Here is a 12,336-nt window from a genome sequence, read left to right on the forward strand (position 1 = left end):
CTCACTATTCAAAACTCCATCTATCCCCGAAAACTCATCTACCATATAAAAAGCATGATTGGAGAAGTCCCGCTCTTGTGAGCATTGAGTGAGAGATACGATATGAAATATGAAATGGGAAATAGAAGCAGAACTTTGAAGAATCAGGAGTCTGGAGAATGAAGAATGGGGATTGGAATGGATGGGGATTAAGATGGGTGGATGGAAGATAGAGAATAGAAAATAGAGAGAGCAGAGGGAGTAGAGTAGAGTGGGTGATGCTCAATGGGGAAAGAGTAGGATGAATGAACTATTTATACCTAGTTTTGAAGATATCTTTGTGTAACATGGTCTCTTTTCCTCTGGTGTAATTGACTTGCTGGTTTTATGTGGTGCTTGTGTGATATACTGCGGCCCATTTGAAACTTTGCGATACTCAATTTTGAAATGTGTGGATAGAGTTGTACTTGCAATCATGGTAATTGGACTGTGGTCTTGCTTGAATTTTACACTGCATTGTTCAAATGATATAAGCTCCATATTAACCAAATCCAGTAATACAAAAACAATTTCCTAATAAATTCGCTATTCAATATGCAATATTCAAATACAATTCAAAACCCTCACATTTAAAATGGAGCCTTCTCATACCCCTTCTCCGCCTCCACATAAGCATCATACCCATACAACCACTTCTGAGCACCTCCAAAATCCTGCCATCTACTCGGGAATCCACCTGCCTCAGTTGGTCCCGCCATCAAAATCGCATCTCTCCTAACCTGTTCCTCGCCCTCCACCATATGGAAACTTTCTCTCTGCCCCCACGTTTCCCTCGCAATACCTTCTCCCCTCCCCTTCCTCAATTCCTCATAAATTCTCGCCGCTTTCTTCAACTGTTCATCTTTCGTCTCTACGTTTACCTTCCCCAGTAGATATCCCATTACTGCTCCATCTTCCAAACTTGAATTTGCACCTTGTGCTAAATATGGAAGCATAGGATGACAAGCATCACCCGCCATCCAGAAATTTCCTTTTTCGCTCGTCCATCGTTCCAACGTTTCCAGATGCATCAATCTCCATTTCGCCACTTCTTTGACTTGTTCTAAGAATGCTCTGAGAATTGGATCCCATCCTTCAAAAAGTCCTTTCATTTCCTCCAAGTCTCCTGATGTACGAGAAAGACCGGGTGGGAGATTGTCGGGGCAGAGAAGAACGATGTTGAATAGATCGCCACCGCGCATAGTATATGAAACTACATGAGTACCCGAGCCTGCCCAGAAATTGACCGAGTGAGAATCAATAAACGCAGTGAGCTTCTCTGCATCCGGTCCGCTTAATGTAGATTTATCAATCACAATCCTATACGCGAGATCTCCAGTTGGATTTGGCGGACATTCGTGGCCTAAAAATTGTGATCTCGTAGCCGAATAAATGCCATCTGTACAGAGTATGACATCTCCTTCCACTGTCTTCCCTCCTTCCAATGTAATAACTGTATTTTCAAAATCGACACTCTTGACTCTGGATGATAGACGAATGGTGACGCCTAGCTCATCACATTTAGCGCACAGAGCACGTTGTAAATCTACTCGATGCATTCCCCAGAAAGGAGCTCCATATCTCTCATCTATCTTTTCTTGAAAATCTGGAGAATATGCCAACCGCTTTGTTCCATCAAATCGCCATACCGAGAGAGTTTTTGGGAATGTGGCTTTGGGTGCGAGATCATCGTAGATTCCCCATTTCTTGAAGAGTCGAGATGCATTGGGTGTAATTTGTAATCCTGCCTATAACGTTGATCAGTCTGGCTCTGTAGATAGGAAATAAGAGTGTTAGGATATTTCTCTTACCCCGACTTCAGCTAATTCCGATACAGTTTCCAAAATTGTTACTTCATGCGATGGATTCGCGAGTTTAGTGGAAAGTGCTGCTGCTAGACCAGCCAATCCGGCTCCAACCACCAAGACGCGAAGAGGCATCTTGTTTTCTGTAGACTCTGTTCTACCTGGCATTGAAAGCTTTGAAATTCTGATATGCCACCAAGTAAAAATGTTGTGGTTCTGCTCGTGTTACGTTTACCCCGCAAATGATTTGGGATTCAGCGACAAGTTCTGAGAGAATATACTTATTGTGATGTAAGATAGGAACGTTCAAAGGCAGGGAAAACAATGGCATCAAATCAAACAGATGAAGAAATCAGATAACAATATATATACACACATACAAACATAACTAAACAAAACAAAATAAATAGCACCTACGACGATGTGGTTGACAAGACTATGTGGCCTAGTGGACGAGATGTGGACGCGCTCGAAATGGCGGGGTGAAAATCCCCGCATCCCCACAATTTAGGACAATTCATCCCACTGTCTGGATCCAGATACTGTCTCGGAATCTATTCGCGGCAAAAATTTCACGCAAATAGGAAATTATGCAGAAAAAGGTTTCGGTCTTCGGTCATTCGGTCGAGGAAATGAGGCCCGAGTACGTATTGGCCTTTGTGGACATATTTCTTCTTTGCCTAGAAACTTTCTTTAAATACCAAGACCTGGGGATCGTGGGACCCCTAACAAAAATGGATTGGGTAAGAAAGCACATAATTATGGAGAATCCTGGTTCCAAAAGAGCGTGCCGATATATGTAATACGTTATTATTCATTGGTATAAACCTAGAATCATCGTGAAAGATGAATGTCCAATTACACCTTTCTAAAAAGCCCCAACGCCATTGCTATGCAAGAAATATCTAGATCATCGTCACTCAAAATCTCACGTAGCATCCTCTACTTTCGCTTCTAGCCTTCTTCCTCCTCTCCCGAGTCCATCCTATCAGAAAATCTTCTCCCAATCAGGAGTGACAATGAATTTACCCATCACTTTTCCTAATCCAGTGGCGACACCTTCTGGTGCCTCGCCCTTAGGATCTTCAGCAAGAACAATTTGACTCAAAAAAGCAGCTGGAACACCACGGCCTACTGCCATACTTGTCCCACCCCAATCCAATTCCACCTTGCCGCTCTTTCTTACCACCAGTTTTCCGATATATCCTTGTTCACTAACCAATGCTTCATTTTCTTGGGCAAGATTGGGTTCCGTCTTGATGATAACTTCTTCCGATTCCTTTTTGATTCCTTTCTCTTTATCATCGGTAAGATCAATTTGTTCCGAAGATTGGGTGACGACGACATCATCCGAGTTTTCGACTTGAGGATTAAAAAGTCGGGGTAGAACAGGTGGGAATTGAAATAGATAGATTCGACCATCTGCATGATTGGCTTCTGGTTGAGCTTCATCTTGTTCCTGTTCTCCATCCATTCCAACATCTCCATCAACATCAACTGCCTTTCCTTTTCCTTTATCCTTAGCTGTTTTATCCACTGTTCCTCTTAACAAACGAAGTTCCTCAGCAAGGATGTCAACGTCCTCAAGATAGCGTTCATATTCGAACTTATCCTCTTCCGTTTGTATGACTGGCATTTTATCCTTCTTTCTGCTAGGTCGTACCTTGGATTGTTGTGGTGAAATTGGCTCCTTCTTGGGATGCTTTTTATCTTCGGGGGAAGATGGTGCCTTGAACTCTGGAAATTTTGACATGGTTGGAGATTCAAGGCCAGGTTCTCCTTTTGCCCTTGGCTCATCCGTGGTTGCTGCTCCATCCATAGTCATCTCGATATCTTCACCGGATTGAATATCTTCCACTTCATCGGCTTGTTTCTTGGCTATCTCTGCAAGTTCAGGATCACTGACCATCATATTGGAACGTTCCTTATGTTCTTCACGCTTGATCCGGATCGGTGCGAGAGATCGTGATTTGAAACCACCATTCCCGCCTCTGCCAGAACCAACCATTTCGTCATCATCGTCAACCAGATTGATCATTTCGATATTGACTTTCCTCGCTTGTCCGTCATCGTCGGGGTATTCTGGATTAAAAGTGGCCATGTTTTCGGCTGACAGCACATTTACTCCCCCTCCATTTCCTGATCCAGAACCTCCATAACCGCCACTTCCTCCACCACCGCCGCCTCCACCACCTCCCCCTCCTCCGAATCCGCCACCACCACCACCTCCTCCACCGCCTCTTGTGTTTGCAATTGCAAAGCCATCCATGCCACCTTTTCTGTCTGTAAATAGAAATTAGTAAAGTTGACAAGCAATTAGTGATTGACTTACCCATTGCTGCTGGCGCAACACTGAAAATACCAGTAGCACTTGATATTGGAGCTCCTCTCCCTGCGCCACGGTTTTGTCCCATTGCATCTCCTCTACCTCTTCCAATGTGACCTCTTCCTCTCTGAGACCTACGAGCTTCCTTTTCTGCTTGTGCCTGATTTGCCGCTATTCTATCCCTCTCCTCTTGTTCTAATCTATCTCTATCTGCTTGATCTCTTCTGATATTTTTGGGCTTAAACCTAGCTCTTCCAGTAGTAGCTTCACCTCGCGCCCTTGTACTTGCCCCGCCACGTCCTCTTGCAATCGCACTTTCTGATCTTGATGAAAGTCTCGCAGAAGTAGTCGCGGCTGTTGGTGCAGGGGTACCAGCAGGTGTTTCGGCAGGTGTTATTGCAGGTGAGGTGTTTGGATCGAATGCTTCGTCACTAGGTTCGATTTTTGGAATAATGGTAGCAGTCGATTGTGTCATTGGTGCCATCGGCGCAACTGGTGCAATTGGCGCAGGAGATTGACTAGGTTGAGAAGATTCATCAAGAACACCTTTAAGTTCTGGGGTCTCAATCTCTTCAATCGCAATTCCTCTTCCTCTTCCTCGTCCTCTACCTCGAGGTCTACCCCGCGAGGTACCTCCCCTCTCTGCTTTTGGTGGCATATTTTATCGTTTTATTAATCTGAATGGAGAAAATATAAGAGTGTCGTTGTCACCGCATTAGATTTGATATATGTATGAGAAATTCTGAGGATAGATAAGTGGATCTGAAGAGTAACTTTGTGATACCCAAAATTTATGTTTGCGACAAATATTTTGGAAGCTTCAAAAGTTCAAAAGTTCAATTGTAACGGTGGGACCCGACTTTTTTTTAATTCCAGTGACGCATGGGCTATCCTTGTGGAAATTGAGAGTTAGTCAGCAATCATCCATCCACAGCTCTTCTTGTTCACGTGCCACTCTCAACACAACTTTTCGGACCATCGCCATCATCAAGATTCTTTTCGTATGCACCAAACATATCGCAATGATTATGTTTTCAGGAGAAAGACAGATAGAGAGAGTGTGTGTATGTGCGATTGTTATTCGGATTCGATACATTTGAAGATTGAGGAGTCGATTCTGATCGCAAGACCGCTACAACAATATGGCAACAGTCATACATGCATCAGTATGGTTCGCCTTGACAAACATTGTAGATCTTCAACATTATTCCATGGATTTCGTCCAGTCTAGATGTCGAGGGCTCTTTGGGGCTCAGCCTATGGAAATTCGTGATCTGAAAACGAAAATGATATAATGGAACATTCCTTAACAAATCGTGCTTGAGAATTATCACATAAGCTACCCCCCATATTTGCACATCAACTCACTATGGAAGTGAGTACTTCTCCGCATGACTATCTGACATACTTTCAAGTGAAATTATACATAGATTCAAGTGGTCTGTTATACATCCATGAATCACCTCTGCATTGCACACAGCTCTCAAGATTCCTAAACCCGATCGATCCCCCATTCTCTTCTAAAACCTTGAGCATAAGTTTGAATCTGGACTTTCACCACAACCTCCTTTTTCAGTTTTTCTTACCTAAATCAGACGGGATGACCCTTGTACGTGATTCCGGTAACTCACTTCCAAGTGAAAATATGTGACCGTTGTGTATTGAAGAGATATGTTTCCAGAATCACATTCCTTGGCGTTCAAAGTCGAATGTCATTCTTCAATTTTGGCCAACGGAATTCTAAACGAGTCCCTTATCTTTCACAAATTCATACTTCATATGATCTCCTCTCCATCTATTTAACAAGTTTTCTTCTCACAGAACCTATCATCAAGATTCATTGACTTCATTTCCATTCAGAATGAAAGCATCTACTACCATTCAAGCCTTGATGGCTTTAGCTTTTCAAGCGCAGACTTCCATGATCGCGGCAGTGACTATTTCAGTAGAAGCCAATGCTCTTCTAGTTGGAGGATGCGCTGGAGTTGCTCAGGAATATCAATTACAATGTTACAAAGATCAATGCCGTCAGCCAACAAATGAACCACTCGGGTCCTCTTGTGCTTCTTATCCTCCTGTAAATCGGCTCGCATGCTATAAGTCAAAATGTCCCGAGCTAGCCGCTTAAGTCACAACTATTCAAGCTCTTACTCAACAAACTTCGCCGCCTCTCATTGGTGGATGTCGTGGGGTGGCACCTCAATATCAACCACAGTGTTATAAGGAAAATTGTCCCGAACCTGCTGGTCCTCCTGGATCATCATGTGCTTCTTACCCACCAGACTATCAGCTAGCATGTTATAAATCAAAATGCAATCCAAAGCCTGAAACGACAACAAGAGTTGAGGTAGCACTTCAATATCCCGTGGGTGGCAGTATAGGAAAAGATTGTGCTGGAGTAGCGTCAGAATATGAGTTAAAGTGTTTCCAGGAATTGTTTCCTATGCCAAGTCCTCCAGGGGTTTCTTGTGGATCCTTACCACCACAATACCAGCTCGACTGCTATAAGAGACGTTGTCACGAGGTTTACACTTCTACCGCACCAGCAGCACCTCAGAAACCTCCTGAAATGATGGGGAGGATTGTGCTGATGTTGCACCAGAAAAAGAGTTAGAATGCTTTTACCACAATTGCCCTATGCCTGGACCTCCAGGATTCTCATGCACCTCATTGCCTCCACAATATCAAATTGACTGTTACAAAAAACGCTGCCATGAAGTTTACACTTCTCTTGCATCAGAACCGGCTCTACAAACGCCGAATTCCGTTCAAAAAACGCCCAGCTCTGCTCAACGAAAACCTAATGCTGCTCAGCAGAGTCCTGGATTAGATAGAGGCTGTATCAGCGTAGCCCCCGAAGTCCAGCTCGAATGTTACCGTAATGATTGTCCAATTTCGGATCCTATTGGTCATTCGTGCGGCACTTTACGACTGGACTATCAACTACAATGCTACAAAGCGCATTGCGATAACAACAACTTTCTTAGCGCCAAAATTCCTGTACTTCAAACTCTACAGGGTGGATGTGCAACCGCAGCACCAGAAATCAGGAAGAATGCTTCCAAAAAGAATGTTTTAAATTATTCTGTGCTCCACTCCCAATGCAGTAATGCTATAGAAAACATTGTAGTATCCAGGATATATCTGAATTAATCAGTGAATTTGAAATTAGCTTAGGTGGAATATTGGACGGTTCTAGTGCGTCAGGAAGTTCAGATGATGATGGCTCGAGTGCTTCTGGTAGCTCGGATGATGATGGAGTCAATGGCCCAGATGGTAAGGGAGGATTAACTCCTGGGTGTCATTGAATTCTGATAGTGTGATACATTTTCATTTCCATACTTCTATCTGATTTGTAATTGTTGAATCAATGAAATTTGCCTATTAGTATGATCTCGCTAGCAATGAAAGACAAGTTAAATACACTATACTGTTATCCCCTCTATTCATCGATCCATCCTTGACTGGCTCCACCCTCAAAGTTCCTCCCTTCCCAAATCTACAATCGTAAACTTTAACCGGACAAAACACGCGTGGAGTTAAAATGCACCCAACATTCCCATGTCATCTCACTCGCCACATCTTCAACTCCACGTGCACCATTCCTAAAAGTCTTCCACAGACTTCATTATTTACTTCCCCTCTTCCCCTGCATTCCTTCGTTTCGATCGATAGCAGATATCCGGCCTTGGCTCGATCTTGGATCTAGATCTAGATTCTTTAGGTATCCCAGGATTCTTGATCTTTAGATTGAGTATATAGACGAAGGGCCCTTCCGGAATCTATGCTTGTAGCTTGTTGTTCATCGGTGACTAGCTGTGATTCATTTTCATTGCAGATGCAATTACTCATCTTTCAATCCTCCCGTCTAGATAATCAACCAATCGAATGCGATTCAAGCTTTACAGAGAGTTTCTCACGCTTGTTTATTCTTGCTGTTTTTGGTATTGTGGGTAGGGATAGTAAAAATTTCATAGCTGTGCATCATCTGTAGATTTTGAGGTTATCTTTGTTTCTTGGCTGGAGAGAACATATTTTATCTTCTTGTTGATCAATAATTGGATTTTTATCTTCGTTAATTAACACCTATTTTTTTGCTGTCCGGGCTACCGCTCGAAGCTGCGAGTGTGGGAGATACACTTTCATTCGATTGTTTCTCCATTGTAAAGTTCCATAGAAAAGTCGGCAGGAAGTTCAATACTCGATGCTTGTGAGGGACTAATTTGTCAACTATACCCACCCGCCAGATAAAGAGAACATTTTCTGGTGATTAGAATCTGACGGCGATAGATTAAATGGGGGTACTTAAGAACAGAGGAAAAGAGATTATCAAGGTGGTGTAGGAAGACCAAATCCTATAAGAGCGAAGAGGGTGGCAGCTATAAAATTGCTTACATCACAAGTATCCTTATCGTTTTGGTGCAGTGAGTTCTAGAGTCGGAGAAGGAACAATGCAGCAAGCTCTCTGAAGGGTTTTCACCATTCATTTACAAAATCACTCAAAATAGTAATACATCACACCTAGACATCGTGTTGAAAAGAGAGAAGAGATTTTATTATCGCCGAGTGGCATGAAGCTGACAGCAACACAAGGTATGAATGATGCAGAAGCATCATGTCATCATGGTCACTTGCGTTCCTTCACGATACTCTTCTTGGGTATCTATCTACAAGCTGCGTATCAACCACTACAATATGAATCTCCTTAATTCATCGTAACATTTCCCGTTCAACTCACATCCAGTCCACTACGTCACAGCCTTTGCGACGAAACTTAGCTCCAACATCGCCCAATCCCAATCATCCTCAACCTCACTTCCACTCAATCACCCATGCTATATCTCAAAGCATTCCACTCCCGGTCGTTAGACTTTGGTCCAAATTTCGGTTCATCTTTCGTCCAATCAACCATCTCAATGCATAGCTTTGAATCCAACTCGATGTCACATCCAACGTCTAACATTTTATCGCTTTCGAAAAGTTCTTTCCTCGCCCTTCTCATTTCCATAAATTGTTTATCCAAATCATCTACCATTCTTTTAAAACAATTTGGGAAAAAGGCCCAATTCATCGTATCAAAAGCATCGGTAGCCTGTCTCATGAGGACGTTTCGGGGAAGATTGTTATAAAACGAAGTGTCTTTTCGACGATTGGCTCGATGTTTGATTTGGTCGGCATATGGAAAATCTCTTTGAAGAGCTTGCTCATATCTTTCCAGGAGTAAAATAGCCTCTGCTGCAATCGTGGGAGAGTGCCATTCCCGAGTAAGTTTGGGCGAAAGCATTCCATCCTTTCTCTTTTCGGACTTGATGAACTCCGTAATATTAAAACATGCCAACTTTGCCCTCTGATATTGTGGCTCTAAATATTGTACAATGAAGGCTCGTTCTAACTTGAATGCTCTTGGATTGTATTGTGAGGACGAGAGAATACTCGCATGCCTAAGACCGCTTTCTACAGGGTGTGAACTTTGAATAGTCGGATCGCGGGGCCTGTGCATCCAACGATTGCTGCCAGAACATGATTCATAGTGCATCAGATATCTGCCTACGCTGCCAGTAGACGAGTGACACATTTCAGACCTGAAAGTATCAACTGCCTCAAATGCCTGTGCATAACGCACGAGTCGAAGATACATTCGTCGAGAGAGCTCTACCACGGAGTTTCCCATCATAATTGATCTTAGTTCTTTTCTTGAACTGTAGGAAGGGATAATAGATCGACAGTCCTTGCCCCAGAAAGTATTGTATGGGTAAACATCTGGTAGTTCGTCCCAACTTGCATCTCGGAATCGAAGCCTTTTTACCCCTCGTAGCATTCGTAGAGGTATGAGCATATCCTTCATTTCTTGATAGCTGACCTCGTCCTGGAACCAATATGATTCCTCACACTTCTCTAGACCAATCGGTGCTAGTGCAATCTCAAGAGATATGGATGGAGACTGAGTGATGGCTAGACAAAAGTTTTCTATCGACCAAAATCTCATTTCATGCGATCCTCCCAATACTTGCGAATCCATAAATGAACTGACAATGACTCTCCAGCGTTTAACTTTTACCACCGCTGGATGATCAAATAGGAAAAGTTGACCGTGACTCGATCTGTTATAATGTCTTGTGATGGGCGTCATTTCCATGCCTCTATTAAATGCAGATCTGCTTGGGAGACGATCTTCCACGGGTTCATATTTGCAGCAAGCGATGTAGAACGTATTGGATCCGTATAGAATTTCCGATGCTTCTAAGTACATTGCATGGCAAACTCGAAGAACTTGGGGTTCAAGTTCAAACTTCAGCGGTGGCTGGCTTGATCCGTGTGGTGGAGGACTTCTGGGCGAACTGGTACGATCGGCCACACTACAGCTTTTGCCAAGAATTGGATTTACCAGCAAGAGCTCGTAGATCATATTGCGAGCCTCCAGGGGAAGCTTGCAAAAAAATGAACAACCAGTTGATGGTAATGAGATCGTATTTTTAGAAGTATTTCCGATTGATTTTGCAAAGCGCGAATGATGACTTTTGTCGGAGACTGCATGTTTTAGGAAGGGTTCATTTGTGCTGATGGCGACCTGGTCATTTTTGAGATGTGATTCAACTTTATGATAATGAGAGTTGGAGGTCGAGTTCGTATTTGTCGAAATATCAATTTCCTTATTACTGCTTGAAGCTGTGGCTTTGGAGGCAGCAACTCCATTCCATTGAGGTTTCATTGTGAACTGTCAAAGCATATGTCAGTCAGTGTTTCTCGTGCTTGTCCACTTTTGATAAATCAAACAAACTTACCCGTTTCGATTGAGACACAGTAGAAAGATCTCTGTTAAAGTTTTGTGACATATGAAAATCGAAAGAGTCAAGCTTCGAAGGTTGTGTGGATAATAAAGAACTTCCGGTACTAGCCGAGAAGGTTATAATTTGTAAATCAAATTCACTGGTAAGATACCAACTTTAATAATCCGAGATGGATGTTTGATCAGGTACCTAGTATCTAGATGTTCTGCCAGAGTCTTGTGAAGTGCATTGATCAATCAAACACCGAGATAAAGGTTCTAATAAAATTCGCTGGAAGACGATTGCTTCATCTGATCGAAGTCTGTAGATATATCATCAACAGCACACATGACTCAAGATGAGAAGTCTTGGAAGTTTTTTGTTTGACATAAAGCATGAAGTTCTTGAAAGCCTATGTGTCAAACTGATATATGGCAGTCACAACTTTTGTCCTCTCATAGTAACAAGTGATGGCTTTTCCAATCATTCACCCATCTTCTTCTCATAGTTCAGTCTCTGAAGATGCGTGCTCCTGAATGCGACAATTTGTAAGGTTTTAACCTTTGGATATAACACGAAGAATTTCTTGCTATTATTTGTCAGTATAAGCTGTTGTTTGAAGAATAAGAGGCAAAAAATGTGTTCAGAGCATCGAAACAACTGAGCATCTATTCCCCAGGATTCGTGCTCAGATAACTACTAATCTCTCATGCCCAGTATTCGAATACATAATTATTATTATAAATGTCATGAATAACACATTTGAGACAAATCAGGAAGTCTTACACTTCCATGGGTATTGCAACGACCTGCTCCTCGAAGTAACATAGGCATGTCATGATGATTTCCTGGTATATTGGACTTGATATGTAAGATTCAAGTGGGTTCTCATGTTCTCAGAAGAATGTAGCAGAGTAAAGTAAGTTGGTCCTAAGATAATGATCTAGTTGTACCTTGGAAGTAAGTGAGCCATATGGGTGGCAACCCTATTCCACATCCCGAAAGGACAAAAATCTAGGGATTATGAGAGCATATTGATACCGATCAGTTCTGTCCGGAAGTTTTGCAAGCCTATTTGCCATTAGCAACATCTACATCACTCTCTGTTGGTATGCTACGCCATAGTCTACACCACGCAGATTATTTGCGTTTGAATATCAGCTTGCTTCTAAGACTGGGGGTGAACCGATTTATGTGTTTTTGATTCTTCGGCAATGCCAGAGGACCGCGTCATCGGCAAGGTTGCAATAGCATCGGTAAGACGCCATCATTTCGTCCAGTCAGCTGGCCCACCAGTGGCCTTACTTCCAGATTGTTAGTTGATGAAGGCGTGGACAGAACCTTAGGTACGTGGCACTCGCTCTTACTGTGATAGACTGGTATTTCATCCACATCCCCAATCGCAGAGAGACAGGGAAAG

General features: G+C 42.8%; 5 protein-coding genes across 5 annotated transcripts; 2 read left to right on the top strand and 3 right to left on the bottom strand.

Moving 5' to 3' along the window:
• Positions 1-608: 608 nt before the first annotated feature.
• Bfra_001563 (putative fad binding domain protein) lies at positions 609-1,958 on the bottom strand (the record flags this gene model as incomplete). Its single annotated transcript, XM_037331991.1, has 2 exons — positions 609-1,766; positions 1,830-1,958. The coding sequence occupies 2 exons, from the start codon at positions 1,956-1,958 to the stop codon at positions 609-611; spliced, it is 1,287 nt and encodes a 428-aa protein (XP_037196145.1).
• An 853-nt stretch (positions 1,959-2,811) lies between these two features.
• On the bottom strand, positions 2,812-4,807 carry Bfra_001564 (putative dna-directed rna polymerase iii protein; the record flags this gene model as incomplete). Its single annotated transcript, XM_037331992.1, has 2 exons — positions 2,812-4,106; positions 4,156-4,807. The coding sequence occupies 2 exons, from the start codon at positions 4,805-4,807 to the stop codon at positions 2,812-2,814; spliced, it is 1,947 nt and encodes a 648-aa protein (XP_037196146.1).
• A 1,203-nt stretch (positions 4,808-6,010) lies between these two features.
• Positions 6,011-6,763, top strand: Bfra_001565 (uncharacterized protein; the record flags this gene model as incomplete). The annotated part of the gene is made up of 2 exons (XM_037331993.1): positions 6,011-6,209; positions 6,279-6,763. 2 exons carry the CDS (start codon positions 6,011-6,013, stop codon positions 6,761-6,763), a joined length of 684 nt encoding a protein of 227 aa, XP_037196147.1.
• Positions 6,764-6,786: 23 nt separating this feature from the next.
• Bfra_001566 (uncharacterized protein) lies at positions 6,787-7,457 on the top strand (the record flags this gene model as incomplete). The annotated part of the gene is made up of 2 exons (XM_037331994.1): positions 6,787-7,255; positions 7,327-7,457. 2 exons carry the CDS (start codon positions 6,787-6,789, stop codon positions 7,455-7,457), a joined length of 600 nt encoding a protein of 199 aa, XP_037196148.1.
• A 1,514-nt stretch (positions 7,458-8,971) lies between these two features.
• On the bottom strand, positions 8,972-10,982 carry Bfra_001567 (uncharacterized protein; the record flags this gene model as incomplete). The annotated part of the gene is made up of 2 exons (XM_037331995.1): positions 8,972-10,864; positions 10,932-10,982. The coding sequence occupies 2 exons, from the start codon at positions 10,980-10,982 to the stop codon at positions 8,972-8,974; spliced, it is 1,944 nt and encodes a 647-aa protein (XP_037196149.1).
• Positions 10,983-12,336: the final 1,354 nt, after the last annotated feature.

This window comes from Botrytis fragariae (genome assembly GCF_013461495.1).
Source record: "Botrytis fragariae strain BVB16 chromosome Unknown tig00000006, whole genome shotgun sequence".
Classification (NCBI taxonomy): domain Eukaryota; kingdom Fungi; phylum Ascomycota; class Leotiomycetes; order Helotiales; family Sclerotiniaceae; genus Botrytis; species Botrytis fragariae.